This window comes from Thalassophryne amazonica, chromosome 9 (genome assembly GCF_902500255.1).
Source record: "Thalassophryne amazonica chromosome 9, fThaAma1.1, whole genome shotgun sequence".
Classification (NCBI taxonomy): domain Eukaryota; kingdom Metazoa; phylum Chordata; class Actinopteri; order Batrachoidiformes; family Batrachoididae; genus Thalassophryne; species Thalassophryne amazonica.
In genome coordinates, this window is record NC_047111.1 from 23598144 (window position 1) to 23617249 (window position 19106).

The 19106-nt window shown below is 41.5% G+C and overlaps 1 protein-coding gene across 1 annotated transcript in view; it reads left to right on the forward strand.

The window, feature by feature from the left end:
* Positions 1-19106, forward strand: part of rps6ka4 (ribosomal protein S6 kinase, polypeptide 4) — a 39102-nt gene that overhangs the window by 11366 nt on the left and 8630 nt on the right. The window contains exons 4-11 of the mRNA XM_034177784.1: positions 1209-1359; positions 1540-1655; positions 3085-3192; positions 3509-3589; positions 3859-3962; positions 9384-9534; positions 9642-9803; positions 14049-14174. Of these exons, the coding sequence (XP_034033675.1) occupies positions 1209-1359; positions 1540-1655; positions 3085-3192; positions 3509-3589; positions 3859-3962; positions 9384-9534; positions 9642-9803; positions 14049-14174 (999 nt within the window). The remainder of the gene's footprint in view (positions 1-1208; positions 1360-1539; positions 1656-3084; positions 3193-3508; positions 3590-3858; positions 3963-9383; positions 9535-9641; positions 9804-14048; positions 14175-19106) is intronic.

The window sequence follows — 19106 nt, forward strand, 5'->3', positions numbered from 1 at the left end:
ATTTTTAAGTTCCACACCGCCAGAGAATAATGTCCAGGTCCACTTGCTCTCAGGTTCTGATCACGCACGCGCACATAATGTCCGATCGCAGCTCTGCCTTGAGGCACATTAGAGAGTCCATTATCTCCTGAAAATAATGTCTTCTGAGTTTTTCCCAATATGAGACATACATCTGCGTGTCCAGGCATGTCCACAATACTCTGAAAAAGTTAAGAGTTTTGGGGTGAAGTGTGTCATCTTCTCTGTAAATCTGAGCCACTGCTTTCAAAGAAAAGCTCAGAAGCTTCGTTATTGGACATACCACATTCGTTTCCCTCTGTTTGTCTCTGTCTGGGATGTTTCTGTTTTGTTCTTAAGTATGTCACACGCAGAGAAATGCCGAGAATGGCCAAGTGACACATTTTCCGGAAATGCACTCGTTACCTCGCTTCGGGAGAGGAATAAAAAACATCAGAAACCACGAATTATGAACGCATGTGCACAGGGAGACTTATATCATGAGTGTTTTGATGTTGTGTTGCGAACTGGGATGTTAAAAAGCATACAACATGTCCTTTAATAGTTTGAACAAAAATACTTTATTATCCATTGAGGAATTACGACCTTTTTTATATACAGTTCCTCCATTTGCAAAAGTCATAAGAAATCAGACAAACTGCTGTAAATATGTGTTATGGTTCATACAGGTCAGGGGATGGATTCATGTAAATTTCCAAGTCACTAAATATGTCTTGGACTTCATTTTCACCAATTATTCAGAAATACAGACAGTACTATGGGGCTGTATGGTAAATCAGGCTGTGATTGGAGAAATAGTGCATAGTGCAACATTTGCCTCATAGTACACGGTGCATGCATGTTGTATCCTGCATGCCCAGAGAAACACGCCACATGGCCAAATGTCATAAGCGGACGCTCCGTCACTATGCAAGTAGTACTCCTCATCTGAGTCTCCCTATGTAACCACTGGTTTGACACAAAGTCATTGCAGTGATACCCAAGGATTCTCTGAAGAGACCGAGTGAAAGACACCCAGTCCTCACTTTAGATCATTGGTTAGCATCCAAAATTCAACTGTGCTGTAAATCAGGACTCGCAAGTCTAGGCTACAACTACAAGCACATCTTGGTTGTTTCATTTCATCTGCTTTGTGGAGATATGCAGAGACGAAGATGCAAGAGTAGAGCTTGTTTTACTGACTTGTGCAGGTGTTAAAGAAAGCAGCTATTGTTCAGAAGGCGAAGACAACAGAACACACCCGGACTGAGCGGCAAGTTCTGGAGCACATCCGCCAGTCCCCATTCCTGGTGACCCTCCACTACGCCTTTCAGACGCAGAGCAAACTGCATCTCATCCTGGGTGAGCTGGTGGGCACTTACAGCCGAACGCTTCTATCTCAGAGTGTTAAAGAGACTGTGTGTGTGTGTGTGTGTGTGTGTGTCTGCGTGTGTGTGTGTGTGTGTCTGCATCTGCGTCTGCTTTCTGTGTACGATGCTTGCTTTGTATCTGTGTGCTGAAGCTGTCTGTGTGTGACAACAGATTATGTGAGCGGCGGAGAGATGTTCACACATTTGTACCAGCGGGACCACTTCCCAGAGGAGGCCGTCCGGATTTATATCGGAGAAATAATCCTGGCTCTGGAGCACCTGCACAAGGTGGGTGTCGTGTTCGTTTTTGGATGAGGTGTGCCACACACACACACACGTGCGCGCAGTGCTGACGTCTGTGGCAAACAGCAAGATTAATCTTACCATCCACAGTGGCAGAAACAAGATTTTGTGACTTAACTTGACAAAGGCTCTTCACTCAAAAACCCCGTGAACTGTGGCACAGTGTGAGGCAGTTCTGCACAGAAAATTGATGAAGTGTTGCAGGGTTCAGATGTGCTGCACTGATAGAGGTGCAGAACGCACCACCTGAAGGCTGTAAACACACCAAAGCCAACACGGAGCCAACACTGACTACAAGAGGTTTAGTGGTTCACGTCCAGTAAATCATAGTTTTCCTTTTATATAAATTACTGACAAAATTATTGAACATTTAAATTTGCTAATAATGTCAAACATTTTGTCAGAGCGCTTACATTTCTGTCTGAATTCTTTTATGCCTCTTTAATGTGATCATTCTGACTTTCTCACAAATACGTGTACATTTTGTGCTCATGAATTAAAAGATTCTTATCCATTTCCTGCCAAGTGCACAGTGATGCTGTAGGAAGGGTTGTTATGATATCTGCATGTTTAAAGTTTAACAGCATTGATGGTAAAATCCTGTGACTTTGGTTCATTACTGCAAGCAGGCCATAATACAGCAGGGGGTGGGATGGCTCAGTGGGGAGAGCACTGGCCTTCTGTGCTGAAGGTCAGCAGTTTGAGTCTTTCCTGGGACTGGCACCCAATGCTGCCCTGCTGCCCACCCAACAGTAAAAGGGCTACCTGACTAATAGTTGTAGGGTATAAGGCGGCGAGGAGAGGAACTGGCCACTCTGCCTCATCACGTGCAACTCTAACGAGCTCGTCCATAATGCTCAGTTTAAAAAGAGTATTGACCTTCACAGTACAGCAATTTACTAATAATAAAGTTGCTGTACTTATGTGAATGTTTATTTAACATTGCTGCTGTCTGCAGTGTCTGTGTTCAAGTCTCAGTGTTTCCTGCCTGTTAACTTTACATTCAGCATTGGCATCATTCCCACTGTTTTGAGGCACAGGGAGGAGTGTTATTGTCGTTCTGCAGAAGCCACACTTATAACTCCACTTGTCAGATGTGATTGCATGTTTTTTTTTTTTTTTTGCATTTTTTAATTGACCTCATGACGACAGACATCATACAAGTCAGACAATCTCAGAATGCATTTAATCAGCCCCATTAGTCAGCCACTAGTTTAAATAAAGCTCTAATGACAATAAACAAGTTCAACTTAAAACTGCAGCTCTGTTTTTGTGCTGTTGTATTTTTGGATGTGGATTTTTTATTATTATTATTATTATTATTATTATTTTAAATGAATTATTTCTATCTTCTGTGTAGTACACTCACATACAGCAAGTGGTAATGACAGAATCATCACTGTGTTGTGTGCAGCTTGGGATTGTGTACCGAGACATCAAATTGGAAAACATCCTTCTCGACAGTGACGGACATGTGGTACTGACTGATTTTGGACTTAGTAAAGAGTTCCTGGAAGAAGAGGTATGTGGACACCGGGCAGAAATTCAAGAAAATGGCAGAATTTTTAGTCTTTAAAAAAAAAGAAAAAAGTAAAGTAAATCTAGATGTAGTCTGTGTTGCTCCATCTAACAAGTGGCAATAAATTAAAAATAAGTTGTGAGCAAGAAAAATAATGTTCTTATGAAATGGGAGTTTAAAAGGGAACACAGGCATTATTAAAATAAAGTATTGGGTATTCCACCCCCAGAAAATAGCCAATGCTCAGTGATATTTTTGGGAAACCTATGCTGAATATTTTTGCACAGCATCGTTTATTTTCTCTTTCTCCTCATAACAGAAGGAAAGGACCTATTCTTTCTGTGGCACCATTGAGTACATGGCTCCAGAAATAATTAGGGGGAAGATGGGACACGGCAAGGTATAAAATATGGCACTAAGGCAGCAAGCAGTGAAATTCAGTGTTCAAATTATTGTATTAAACATGTCAGAATCTGCAGAGTAATGTGAAAGTATTTCAGTATGATGGAGAAATATCTTGTTTTTGTGATGTGATAATTTAAGACAATGTGAGTTTCACAACATATAACCAATTATTGTACTAAATTTGCAGATAGTTTTTTTTGGGGGGGGGGGGGGGTGTACTTTTTTCTTCTTCTTCTAACTGTTTTAACCTGTCTTCCTCCACAGTCTGTAGATTGGTGGAGTCTTGGGATCCTGATGTTTGAGTTGTTGACAGGAGCATCTCCTTTTACTTTGGAAGGAGAGAGGAACTCCCAGGGCGAGGTGTCAAAGTGAGTGCCGCAGACTTCTCTCCGTAGAATGTGTATGTGCTTCAAATGGAATTTAAATTTCATTATTCTCCAGTTCATGCAGACACTGTGAAGTGCAGTGTGTGACACACTACAATGTATCCGGAAAGTATTCACAGCGCTTCACTTTTTCCACATTTTATGTTACAGCCTTCAATTTTCAATTCAATTCACAGCCTTATTCCAAAATGGAGTACCGTAATTTCCGGACTATTAGCCGCTACTTTTTTCACATGCTTTGAACACTGTGGCTTTTACAATGATGCGGCTAATTTATGGATTTTTACAGGCTTTTTCTTAAGTCCAAATACATCAATTGATGCTGTCAGTTGGTTTCCTTAAAGCTGCGCTCCTCAGGCAGTGTAAATTCACACACAGTGTAAATATAAGGTCTTACCTGTTCGTTATAGTGAAGAAAAGTCCCTCTCCGGCGCCAGAGTTGCACGGTCAGATCAGGGGAGCAGAGCCTTCTCACCTCACCCTTCCACACTGGTTCTCTGTCTTGGCGCAACAACTCAAAAAAGTCACAGCGCCTCATTAACGTCTCATTTATCACAGACTCCATCTGATACTGGCTGCACGCGATGAAATCTCAAGAAAAAGTTTACATTGCTCAGTTCTCCGTGTGGAGCAGAGACACCGTGCACGCACTGGATGACGTGCGTGTCAATATTTACTCGTAACACTCACTCATCATCGCTCATCTTCAACCGCTTTTCCGGGTTCGGGTCACGGGGGCAACAGCTCCAGCAGGGGACCCCAGACTTCCCTTTCCCATGCCACATTGACCACCTCTGACTGGGGTATCCCGAGGTGTTCCCGGGCCAGTGTGGAGATATAATCTCTCCACCTTGTCCTGGGTCTTCCCAGAGGTCTCCTCCCAGATTGACGTGCCTGGAACGCCTCCCTTGGGAGGCGCCCAGGAGGCATCGTTACCAGATGCCCAAACCACCTCAGCTGGCTCCTTTCAACGTGAAGGAGCAGCGACTCTACTCCAAGCTCCCCACGGATGACCGAACTTCTCACCCTGTCTCTAAGGGAGACACCAGCCACCCTCCTGAGGAAGCCCATTTTGGCCACTTGCACCCACGATCTAGTTCTTTCGGTCATGACCCAACCCTCATGACCATAGGTGAGAGTAGGAACGAAGATTGACCAGTAGATCGATCACACTCAACTGTGAACCGATCCAGTGAGTGTTGGAGGTCCCCGGCCGATGAACCCAACAGGACCACATCATCTGCAAAAAGCAGTGATGAGACCCTGAGCCCACCAAACTGGAAACCCTCCTCCCCCCGACTACACCTTGATATCCTGTCCATGAATATCACAAACAGGATTGGTGACAAAGCGCAGCCCTGGCGGAGGCCAGCCTCCACTGGAAACGAGTCAGACTTACTGCCGAGCACCCAAACACAGCTCTTGCTTTGTAAGTACAAGAGATTGGATGGCCCTGAGAAGGGACCCCCTCACTCCATACTCCTGCAGCACCTCCCACAGTATCTCCCCGGGTACCCGATCGTACGCCTTCTGCAAGTCCACAAAACACATGTAGACTGGGTGGGCATACTCCCAGACACCCTCCAGGATCCTTGTGAGAGTAAAGAGCTGGTCGGTTGTTCCATGACCAGGATTGTTTCTCTTCAATCAGACGTTCGACTATCGGCTGAACCCTCCTTTTCAGCACCCTGGAGTAGACTTTACCAGGGAGGCTGAGTAGTGTGATGCCCCTGTAGTTGGCACACACTCTCTGGTCCCCCTTTTTAAATATGGGGACCACCACCCCAGTTTGCCACTCCTTAGGCACTGTCCCAATGTTGAAGAGACGCCTTATCCAAGGCAATCCTTCCACACCCATAGCCTTCAGCATTTCTGGCCGGATCTCATCAACCCCCAGGGCCTTGCCACTGCGGAGTTGTTTGACTACCTCAGTGACTTCCACCAGGGAAATTGATGATAATCCTCCATCAGCTTCCAGCTCTGCCCCTACTATAGAGGGCGCTCCGGTCTGATGCAGGAGTTCCTCAAAGTGTTCCTTCCAGCGCCGGTGACCTCAGTTGAGGTCAACAGAGTCCCATCCTTACTGTAGACAGCTTGGATGGTTCCCCATTTTCCCCTCCTGAGGTGCCTCATGGTCCGCCAGAAGCACCTTGGTGCCGACCGAAAGTCCTTCTCCATGGTTGCTCTGAACTCCTCCCACACCCGCTGCTTTGCCTTTTTTCTTTTTAAAATTGGTGGGTGCGGCTAATATTCAGGTGCGCTCTATAGTCCGGAAATTATGGTAAATTCTTTTTTTTTTTCTCCTCCTCAAAATTCTAATCACAACACCAAGTTGTTTTTGTTTGTTTTTTTTGTTTTTTTTTTTTGCATATTTGTTAAAATAAAAAAACTAAGAAACCACATGTACATAAGTATTCACACCCTTTGCTCAATACTTCTGTCAGTAATTTCAGCCTCAGGTTTTCTTGAATTTGATGCCACAAGCTTGATGCACCTATCTTTGGGCAGTTTTCCTCTTTGCAGCACCTCTCAAGCTCCATCAGGTTTGATGGGGAGCATCGGTGCACAGCCAGTTTCAGATCTCTCCAGAGGAGTTCAATCAGATTCAGGTCTGGGCTCTGGCTGGGCCACTCAAGGACATTCACAGAGTTTCCTGAAGCCACTCCTTTGATATCTTGGCTGTGTGTTTAGGGTCATTGTCCTGCTGAAAGAAGAACAGTTGCCTCAGTCTGAGGTCAAGAGCGCTCTGGAGCAGGTTTTCATCCAGAATGTCTCTGTACATTTCTGCATTCATCTTTCTCTCAATCCTGACTAGTCTCCCAGTTCCTGCTGCTGAAAAACATCCCCACAGCATGATGCTGCCACCACCATGTTTCACTGTAGGGATGGTGCCTGGTTTCGTACAAACATGACACCTGGCATTCACACCAGAGAGTTCAATCTTTGTCTCATCAGACCAGAGAATTTTGTTTCTCCTGGTCTGAGAGTCCTTCAGGTGCCTTTTGGCAAAATCCAGGTGGGCTGCCATGTGCCTTTTAAGCGTTAGAAACATCTCAAGGATAATCAATGGAAACAGGATGCACCTGAGCTTAATTTTGAGCTACATGGCAACCATGTGATTTCTTAGTTTTTATTATTATTATTATTATTATTATTTTTTATTTTTAATAAATTTGCAAAAATCTTAAAAAAAAAAAAGATAAAATAAACTTTATTATGGGGTATTGTGTGTAGAATTTTGATGCAAAAAAATAATTTCATCCATTTTGGAATAAGGCTGTAACGTAAACATGAAATGATTCAAATTTTCATGATGGGGTTTTTTGTTTGTTTGTTTTTTACTCACTATTACTAGCCCCCCCCCCCCCCCCCACTTCACTTTTAATTTCGTGCAGCCGTCACGGAATGTATTAGAATAAATTTGTGCTACCGTTACAAAAATGTGGCGTTTTTCGTGACAATTTCACGAACCAGTAGATTAATGTATATTTCATACTGCTGAATCACGACATGCCCTGAGATATGGTAGAAAAAAACTGGAAAAAGTGAAGTGCTGTGAACCCTTTCTGGATGCACTGTAGATACACTTGCATGGGTGAAAGTTTTCTGTTTTGAAAGAGTTCTGTTTTGGAAAATTTTTTCAGGGTTGTTTGTGTGGAACACATAAATCTGGGGAAAATAAAAATACTTGTAAGATGGGTTAAAGGTGAACACCCGCTGAGCTTAGGGCTTTTAAGTTGACAACCCCCGAGCTAGTCTGAAACATGCTGCGATGTCACTGCAGTGCATTTAACTCAACTTCATGACAGGAGATGTTTATTTTTGTCATTTCTGTCGAATGTCAGCCAATTTGTCAGGAAAAACAAATCCATCCTGTCCTCCTGGTGAGTGGTTTTTATCTCCATACAGTATAAGCTGGTTGTTAGCGGTTGGTTGCCACAGAAACCCTGTATGGACATCATGCTGTAGAAACGCTATGGACTCGGTCCACAGGTCTATCAAGCAAGAACATGGTGCCAAGTCTGCCTCTGATATTGTACAAACCTGTGTTATTTTTAGTTACAAATGCTGTGTTTCTTGGTAAAATGCTTCAAAAACATAACACACACTTCCACTGAAAGCCAGAGGAGCCTGATATTGATCTGTTACTAGCTGGAGTCTTATTTGCTACAGATGATCACATTTTCAACCAATCATCAAGTGCGTTTCAGTCAGTTGCTGTGTTGGAAGGATAAGGCATTTGACTAAATTTGACAGTAAAAGAAACATCAAATATACATGGAATAGAAATCACCAATAATAACACAAGAAAGCATTAGACTCATTTCCATTGTTGTCCTCACTTCCAAAACCCCTCTCCCTGCTCTATCACTCCTCTTCCTCACATCAAGTACTGTCTTTTCTTACTGTTTTTTGGGGGGTGCGGGGAGGTTGGAGCAGTTGTACTTTCACCCATGCAGTTGGGTTCATTTGCCACCGTCACAGTAGAGTTGAAATGAAGCATTAAACCTACCATCCCTGGTTCTCAAGGCCAGGCACCTAAGTGGCTCTACTCTACTCTTTTCTACTCTTCTATTTTACTCTTCCTTTTTAGATATACCTTAGTATACTAGCATAGTTCCATCTTAGAAATGGAATGTAATATATAAGATATGCCTTACTGAATTTTCATTGAACATTAACTTGGTCAAACCTACTCAAAACCATGTAGAAATGGATTTAGCCACAAAAGAGAAAGAGAGGGAGTGATGTAGTTGAGTGATGTATGCAGTAAATGGGCTTTGTGAGAGAGAAAATGGTTCCACACAGAAATGTACTAAATCAGAGAAATAAAAAAAATTGTGATTGCAAAACAGCAGTTATGTTTGAGTAATTCCTTGTTACTAGAAATGAGTTTGTGTTTCATTCATTGGTTGTTTTATAGGAGCCACCTGTCAGGCCTGAAACACACGGACTGTGTTGTGTGTGCATGGCGGCCGTGTTACATGTTGATTTTGATTTCGGCAGCCGCTGTCAACTGATGGCAAAATCGGCTATGAGCTTGTTTACAAAGCACATGCATACGGAATATACCCAAGCTGAATAAGTTACTGCCAAAAAATTTCCCACAGAATGTACAGAGTGTGGGAGAAGTCATTGTCAAAGACAAGTGATGTGGAAACCTTGAAACACAGCAGAGGAGCGGCTCAAGCGCCATGTGCACGCAACAGAGGCAGTGTGTTTCAGGCGTTAGTCTTTCATCTACCCAGAAAATGTAGCTGCACTAGACGTGGTTGTCCTTAGCATGCTGAGTAAACCTGAAGCAGAATATGAATTTGGTCACATCCTGTGAGAGTTCTGCATTAACAGGTTCAGTCTCATGATCATATTCCATTCTTCATCTTCCCAACCTCTCCTTGTCAGACGCATTTTACGCTGTGAACCGCCGTTTCCCTCAGTGATCGGATCCACTGCCCAGGACCTGCTGAGGAAGTTGTTGGTTAAAGATCCTCACAAGCGGCTGGGCTCAGGACCGCGAGGGGCTGAGGACATCAAGGCACATCCCTTTTTCAAGGTCCTGAACTCAGCTGCCATGTACTCAGATGCCTCCTTTCCCATCAGCCCTTTCCATTTTTCCATAGTCATCTTTACTGGTTGTTCTTGTCTTTGTTTTCCAAATAGGGACTGAACTGGGCGGACCTAGCTGAGAAAAAAGTGCCAAGCCCATTCAAACCAGAGCTAAAAAATGAGCTTGATGTTGGGAACTTTGCAGAGGAGTTCACTGGGATGGACCCTGTCTACTCTCCGGCAAGCACGCCCCCAAGTACAGACCGCCTCTTCCAGGTTCGTCTTCTCTGCTTCAACCTTGACCAAAAAAAAAAAAAAAAAGGATTTTGAAACCACCCTCGAATAATATTTACAATCTGATAAAACAGCTAAACTAACAGCTCATGTATCTATAAGCAAGAAATGTTTGTGTGTGGGTATGTGGCTCCCATAGCTATCTGACTCTTTTTCAGATGGACCACAGCTTTTGGATATGGCTTGCGCATGGCACGATGATGTGCATCCTTTATTATGAAAATTTGGGGGGATTAATTTTCAAAATCTTTATTTTGATTAACATTGTAACCTTTGTACATCAAAGATGACATGGCTCACTGATGTTACTGGTAGCAAAGTTAAACAACATCAGATAGGTTATGTTGCTCACACTGTTTCACAATAAAATGATTAACGCCAGCATCCCAGCAAATACCTTTACTGTGAAAGCCATGCTGTCATTGTTCTTTGCGACTGAGTTTAACTTGACAACACTGAGGGGACGTTAGCTAAAATCCGTGTTTTGTTGTTGTTTTTTTTTTTGTTTAGTTTTTTTTTTTTTGATAATACCAATAAATTTCCCACTATTTGTTCAACGTTTCAGTAAGTACATAAGCTGAATAAAAATCTTGTGTTTACTGTGAGTTCAAGTTTAAATAAACCATGTTCAGGAGGTGGGATACTGATTTGCTGTTTCAAATATTCTAAATGTTCTGTTTCATTTTGTCTGAGTCCCTTTCAATATGTTTAATAGGAATCCTTTTATTTTCATATAATTAATAATAAAACATTTTTAAAACAATATGAAATACTATATTCAAATAATAATAATATAATATAACATAAGTACACCTCTTTCTATATCCTACCTTTAAACACAGCCTCATATGACCACGCATGAGAAATCTACTTAAGCTCCCAATTTTCTATAGGAATACAATCTTCCTACAGCCACTGCGCTAGTATAGTAAGATCCCAGATAACAAGTGCTAAATTGTGTAGACAGCGCTGAGCCAGGTAAAAACTGCCATTTTTTCCTGTCAAGGTTTTCTCAACGGATTCCGGTACTTCAGACCATACTAATCAAAATAAGATTTTGTGCCATCTTGAAATTTGTCCAGAATCCAAGATGGCCACCAAAAATCCAGATGGCTGCCAAGATGCATAAAGTTGGTCCTAAGTGGTAGGACCTTGTCTAAAGATCTGTTTTTTTTTTGGCATGATTTGGTGAGTTATGATGAAGGAAATAACAATTAGTGGCTTAAAAATCATAACCAGGCGTTGCCATCGTGCAAATCCAAGATGGCCAGCGGGCGTGGTCCCCTAAACTTCAAAGTGTCATATCTCCTATTCTAGAAGGACTACGGCCACACTTCTGTTGTCTATCCATAGGTTTTTATGATCAAGGAATCCATTTTCGCCAGTATTTTGCAAATTGGATCATGCAGTCTATCAGAAAATTCAATATGGCTGCCAAAGCCGTTGCTTTACTATAGTAAATGGTCTAGGACTTGCTCTGAAGCTGATGTAGCAATAATTTGTGATCAAGGGGCATAGTTTGGTGAATTCATATTTTCAATTTAAAGGTATTCGTCCCATTTCTGAGTATTAGATTGGCAGGAAAGCTTGTTATCTCTGAATCTCTGATTTGCAAAATCGACACTCCTGGTATGTTAGTTTTTAGTAAACTAAAATCATCAATATATCATTTACGAATCTATTATCCAGTTCACAAAATTTTATGGCTAATTTGCTGGTATATAATAACCTGTAAAATCTAAAGTTTTTTTTTTATAAACAAAATGTATTTTGACCATGCATTTCATGATTTTGTCCGAGGTGGCCGATTTGCAATAGTAATGTTGTGTGCTGGGGTGTTTGGCTGGCTTGGTTTTTGTTTTTCTGTTTCTCCCACCAGGTGATATGCATTCAGGACTGAGTGGCTGAGTATTAGGACCTCACCCTGAACACCTGAGGCTTGTTTTCACGTGCAGGTCATCAGGGCTCACAGCTGTGGTGTATTCTGTCTTGATCAGAGATTGCTGCACTTAAACCTTGAATGCACAGTGTGTGATTGCCAGAGACTCGACCTTGTGAGCAGACGTGTGAGATCGGCGTCGGGAGAACAATCTCACCATTACGGACGCAGAGACCGCTCCAGGTTTGACGCCACAGTCTGTGAAGGAGGATTGGGTGAGGTCTCACGCTCTTCAGCACACTTCCTGAGGTAATTTGGTTTTGGTGACTTTTATGAAGTAATGACAGTGGATTTGGTGTCCCTCACACCTTGTTGTATTGAGCTGTCACGTTATGGTAATTGTCTAATCAGCTTCTGCTGCAGTGGAGATTTGAACTGAGTTGTTCCGTGCCTGCAGGGTGAGAAGCTGATATATGTTTAAGCCAGGAAGTGTTTGCTGATTGTGTGCACCTTTGAGCTGTGTCTCTCTGTGTGGAGAGTGTTGGACTCACCTCATATTTTCTTGCTTCACAGACTCGGTTTGTCGCGGCCACCTGGGGGGTGTCGGCGGGGTCCCTGGGTCCGAACTGCTGTGGCTCCGGACCGTTTGCGCTGCTGAGAGTGCGCCTGTTTCCACCTCACCAGACCGCAGACTTTTTAGTTGTTTATCACTTCACTCACTTTCATTAAAATGTGTTATCCTTTGAACCGTGCTCTGCTTATTTTATGCTGGGTCTTGTCAAACGCTGGGTCGGTGCTCCGACCGCGTCCGACACATAAGTAACATTTTATAATTGTGTGTCTTTGATTGGTCATGGGGTTGCTCTCCATTATTTTGATGGGATAAATAACCGTAGCTTCCACAAAAGTCTATTTCTTGTCCATGCCACCATTCTCTGATGAAAATCACAGCATCACACAATCTGCAAAGAAATCTTAGTTAGTTATCCCATCAAAATAATGGAGAGCAGCCCCATGACCAATCAAAGACACACAATTATAAAATGTTACTATGGCAAATCGGCCACCTCGGACAAAATCATGAAATGCATGGTCAAAATACATTTTGTTTATAAAAAACTTTAGTTTTTACAGGTTATTGTATACCAGTAAATTAGCTATAAAATTTTGTCAACCGTTTAATAGATTCATAAATGATATTTTGATGATTTTAGTTTACTAAAAACTAACATACCAGGAGTGTCGATTTTGCAAATCAGAGATACCAAGCTTTCCTGCCAATCTAATCTAATTTTTCATCCCAGAAACGGGACGAGAACCCTTAAATTGAATTGGAAATACGAAATTCACCAAACTATGCCCCTTGATAACAAATTATTTCTACATCAGCTTTAAAGCAAGTCCTAGACTATTTACTACAGTAAAGCAGCGGGTTTGGCAGCCATATTGAATTTTCTGATAGATTGCATAATCCGATTTGCAAAATACTGGTGGAAATGGATACCTTGACCATAAAAACCTATGGATAGTCACCAGAAGTGTGGCCGTAGTCCTTCTAGAATAGGAGATATGACACTTTGAAATTTAGGGGACCGCGCCCGTCGGACATCTTGGATTTGCATGATTGACACGCCTGGTTATGATTTTTAAGCCACTAATTGTTATTTCCTTCGTCATAACTCAACAAATCATGCCAAAAAAAAACAGACCTTTAGACAAGTTCCTACCACTTAGGACCAACTTTATGTATCTTGGCAGCCATCTGGATTTTTGGTGGCCATCTTGGATTCTGGACAAATTTCAAGATGGCACAAAGTCTTATTTTGATTAGTATGGTCTGAAGTACCGGAATCCGTTGAGAAAACCTTGACAGGAAAAAAATGGCAGTTTTTAATTAGCTCAGCCCTGTCTAGTGTGGACAATTCAAACTTTTGCATGTTGAGGTGGACATAATTTTTTGGCTAATTTATTCAGAGAAAATACGCTATTGATAGCAAGCATTAATGTGATATATACAGCAGTATTTAATGAGGATTTTGCCCACAAGCACAAAATTAAATTAAATCAGTGACTTGAAGCTGTGCGCCTTCGTTGTGTGCAAACTCTACCCCCACCACTGAGCGTGTTCGTTCATGCGCTGGCAGTTATTTCAGACATTAATTCTTGTTGCATCCATGGTATTTTAGCAAACTGGTGAATAATTATGCTGCATTCTGGCAAAATGTATCCTCATTGTGCACTGTAATGTGGTATGGCGGTGTACAGTGTGAGTACAATGGTGTTTGTGCACTTTTTGTCACACTCACATCATTAGTAAAGCAGTAATGTATTTTTTTGTGCAATTTTAGGGTTACTCGTTTATTGCTCCCTCCATCCTGTTCAATAAGAATGCAGTTATGGGAGACTTTGTCCAGTCCCAGGTCGGTGCTGATCGACCAGGATCTGCCTCAGTCCACCGTAGTGCAATGTTAGAGGTAAGGAGCTTTACAGTAACTGGTAGATCACAACTTATAAACTACATAGATTTTTGTTTTGTTTTGTTTTTTTTTTTTTTTTTGACCATAGGAAGTTTGGCCATAATTTTGTGTGTGTATACAGTAGTGTTCAGAATAATAGTAGTGCTATGTGACTAAAAAGATTAATCCAGGTTTTGAGTATATTTCTTATTGTTACATGGGAAACAAGATACCAGTAGATTCAGTAGATTCTCACAAATCCAACAAGACCAAGCATTCATAATATGCACACTCTTAAGGCTATGAAATTGGGCTATTCGTAAAAAAAGTAGAAAAGGGGGTGTTCACAATAATAGTAGCATCTGCTGTTGACGCTACAAACTCAAAACTATTATGTTCAAACTGCTTTTTTAGCAATCCTGTGAATCACTAAACTAGTATTTAGTTTATATAACCACAGTTTTTCATGATTTCTTCACATCTGCGAGGCATTAATTTTGTTGGTTTGGAACCAAGATTTTGCTCGTTTACTAGTGTGCTTGGGGTCATTGTCTTGTTGAAACACCCATTTCAAGGGCATGTCCTCTTCAGCATAAGGCAACATAACCTCTTCAAGTATTTTGACATATCCAAACTGATCCATGATACCTGGTATGCGATATATAGGCCCAACACCATAGTATGAGAAACATGTCTTCTAACTGTCACAGTACTTACAGGTAACTCCAGACTGTCTTTGATCATCCTGGAGCTGATCAGTGGCTGAGCCTTTGCCATTCTGGTTATTCTTCTATCCATTTTGATGGTTGTTTTCCGTTTTCTTCCATGCGTCTCTGGTTTTTTTTTTTTTTTTTTGTCCATTTTACAGCATTGGAGATCATTGTAGATGAACAGCCTATAATTTTTTGCTCCTGCATATAAGTTTTCCCCTCTCCAATCAACTTTTTAATCAAACTACGCTGTTCTTCTGAACAATGTCTTGAACGTCCCATTTTCCTCAGGCTTTCAAAGAGAAAAGCATGTTCAACAGGTGCTGGCTTCATCCTTAAATAGGGGACACCTGATTCACACCTGTTTGTTCCACAAAATTCACGAACTCACTGACTGGATGCCACACTACTATTATTGTGAACACCCACTTTTCTACTTTTTTTTTTTTTTTTTTTTTTTTACTAATAGCCCAATTTCATAGCCTTAAGAGTGTGCATATCATGAATTCTTGGTCTTGTTGGATTTGTGAGAATCTGCTGGTACCTTGTTTCCCATGTAACAGTAAGAAATATACTCAAAACCTGGATTAATCTTTTTAGTCACATAGCACTACTATTATTCTGAACGCTACTGTGTATATATATAAAGTATCGGACCTTTTTATTTTTTGCGAAAATCTGATGGATTAGAAGAGGTGGGCATCATTTTTCGGAGTCAGGCATGTCCCGTGAGACTTCAACACGAAGGTGCTTTTGCTCCGCCCTTAGCAGCTTCGGCACGAATTTCACCGCCACTCTTTTCATGACCAAATCTTCTGTCACAGTGGAATGTGCCGAAGAAGTGCTGATGTCCACCTCTTCCGCAATTTCTCGGATAGTCACACGACAGTCTCGCATCACTACAGCGTTCACTTTGGAAATGATCTGATCATTTCAGCATGTTGATGGCCGCCCGGAGCGTGGCTCGCTCTCCACCATTGTGCGGACGTCTTTAAACCGGTTGTACCACTCCATAATCTGTGTGATGCCCATAGGATCGTCACTAAAAGCCGTCTGAATCTTCTGAATGGTTTCCACCTGGCTGTCGCCCAGTTTCTGGCAAAATTTGATGCAGTACTGCTCCAGTCGTTCCGCCATTTTCCTTGCAATGAAAATCCGCCGAGAACACAACACACGTCCCCACACAAAGGCTGCTTATCAGCAAATGAGGCAATCGACAGGCGTGAAAAAGTTCCTGTATGTGCACGAAGGTTCAAGGTTGGCTCATGCAAGCACACGTGATTCAAATCCATCAGGTGTTTGCAAAAACTAAAACGGTCTGACACTTTTCTAACAGACCTCGTGTGTGTGTGTGTATATATATATATATATATATATATATAGCCACTTAACTCACCAAGAGGGAAAGAAAAAACAATTACATAGCCAGCACTACCCCATGGCGCACTGGGCAAATGTGACGCTTTTCTGCAGAATGCTTTTACAAAATACAATTCAGTGATTTTGACTGTTTGACCCAAAAAACAATCGGGTCCATGGGTCATCAGGCATAAAACCCAAAATTTGATAATAATCAGGCAATTAGGAAAGAAGCTATTGCACTCAAAATATTTTTTCAAAGTATACACCACTCAATCAATCAATCAAGTTTTATTTCTGTAGCACTTTACAACAGTTTTCACTGAACCAAAGTGCTTTCCAATAGCACCAGCTAGAGATAAAATAAAAAGAAAAGTACGAAAAACACAATAAAACACAATAAGAGCATCCAAAATAGAATAAAAATAGACAAACAAGTGTCAAAGCAATTATGTGCAAAAAGCTGCCCTGAACAAGTATGTTTTTAACTTAGCTTTAAACAGAGGCAAGCTATTAATGGACCTCAGTTCAGGAGGTAATGCATTCCACAACTTAGGACCTGCTACTGCAAAAGAACGGTCACCCCATTGTTTGGACCTGGACCTGGGAACCTCAAGAAAGTTTTGGTCAGCAGACCGAAGTGCTCTGACAGGGTTGTGTGTTTTTAACAGGTCACATAAATAAGAAGGTGCAATGCCATTTACAGCTTTAAAAACAAACATTAACAGTTTAAAATCAACTCTAAAATGGACTGGAAGCCAGTGCAGGGAGTAAAGTACAGGAGTGATATGGCTGTGCTTCCTGGTATTGGTCAACAGGCGAGCAGCAGCATTCTGGACCAGTTGGAGTCGGTTTAGAGAGCCTTGAGTGATACCAACATAAAGTGCATAGTCAATCCGGGAGCTGATAAAAGCATGCATAGCCTTTTCAAGGTCCTTTTGGCTTAGAAAGGGTTTGACTTTTGCCAGGAGTCTCAGCTGGAAAAAACTGGCTCTTACCACACTGTCAATTTGTTTCTCAAATTTTAAACAGTCGTCAAACCGCACACCAAGGTTCCTTACCACAGCCCTACGATAAGGAGCCAGGGAGCCAAGATCTGGATCAGAGTTAGTTTTAGCTCCAAACAGAATACAGTCTGTTTTGGCTTCATTAAGATGCAGAAAATTCTGAGCCAGCCAGTCCTTAATATCCTTAAAAAAGCTATGTATGGAGTCCAAAGCACTTGTATTATTAGGCACAACTGGCATATAAATCTGGAGGTCATCGGCATAAAAATGAAACTGAAGATTGTGTTTGGTGATGACTGAACTCAGTGGAAGCATGTACAAAAAGAACAAGAGCGGTCCGAGGATACTGCCCTGTGGCACACCAGTGGTCAGAGGAACTGTGGAGGAGGAGAAGTCATTACCATCACCCTGAAAGTCCTGTTGGTCAAATAAGACTGAAACCACTCCAAGACAGTCCCCCGGAGGCCAACCTGCTGGGACAGACGTGTGAGGAGCAGTGATGCCGGTAACGCGTTACTTAGTAACGCGTTACTCTAATCTGACCACTTTTTTTAGTAACGAGTAATCTAACGCGTTAATCTTTCCAAATCAGTAATCAGATTAAAGTTACTTCTCCATGTCACTGTGCGTTACTATTATTTTTCATTGTGGGTCGATAGCAGCATTAAACTTGGTCTGTGGGCAGGAGGTCGGGGTTCGACTGAACTGCCCACTTTAAGCGAGCTGTGAGCTTTTCATCCACGGCTTTTTGCAGCTGCTCGACTCGTCATCTCCTCTTAAAGCACGGTGATCAGCACACCTGCACTGAGCTTTACAAAGACATTTTTATACTTTTTTCTCCTTTATTTAGAATTCTGAGCTGAGCCGCTCCGTATCTGCACGTTAAAACAGCTGATCCTCCGCGACGCGTCAACAACTAACACTATTTTCCACTCAAATGCACCTAAACTCTCTTTCTGAGGACCACATGATGTGAAAACACAATAAAACTTTCTTACCTGTAAATCTGGTCACGTTTTCTGCATAAATAAATGTTATCCATTCTTTGTGCTCAAACGCCAAAGTAGGGGCGAATCCAGATGGAATGGGGGCGTGGGGGAGGGATGTGCCCCCCACAACACCCCTAGATTAAAGGTCCAGTTTTGAAGCCTTTTTTTACTACTAATACTAACTACTAATACTACTTAAAATAATATTAATTTCGACAAGTAAAATATTTAGAGAGAATTTAAATGTTAGAAAAATGCTAGAATGAATTTAATAGTTACATTTATAAACAATGTAGGTTCGAAATTGCAAGTTTTACTGTTACAGTGCTGTCAACAGTTAAATATGAGGTCAAGAAAGAGGTCTTTATTTTACTTTTTATAAAACAAGTATTTATTTTCATTGAAGTCAAGAAAGGGTGACTATAAAGTAAGTTTTGGCAAAACAGGTATCATTGTCATGTTGAGGTGGCAGAGGGTTGTTGTCGGCAGCTGGGAAAAGTAACTAAAAAAGTAACTAGTAATCTAACTTAGTTACTTTTACAATTGAGTAATCAGTAAAGTAACTAAGTTACTTTTTCAAGGAGTAATCAGTAATTGGATTACTTTTTCAAAGTAACTGTGGCAACACTGGTGAGGAGGATTGAGTGGTCCACAGTATCAAACGCAGCTGTTAGATCCAACATCACCAGCAGCACAGGTTTTTTAGAGTCCAACGATAAAAGAATGTAATTTTGTACTTTTGAAAGAGCTGACTCAGTGCTATGTCGCGATCTAAAACCCGACTGAAATTTATCTAAAACAGAGTTGTGTTCTAAAAACAATTCCAACTGATTAAAAACAACTTTTTCTAAAACCTTAGATAAAAACGATAAATTTGACACTGGT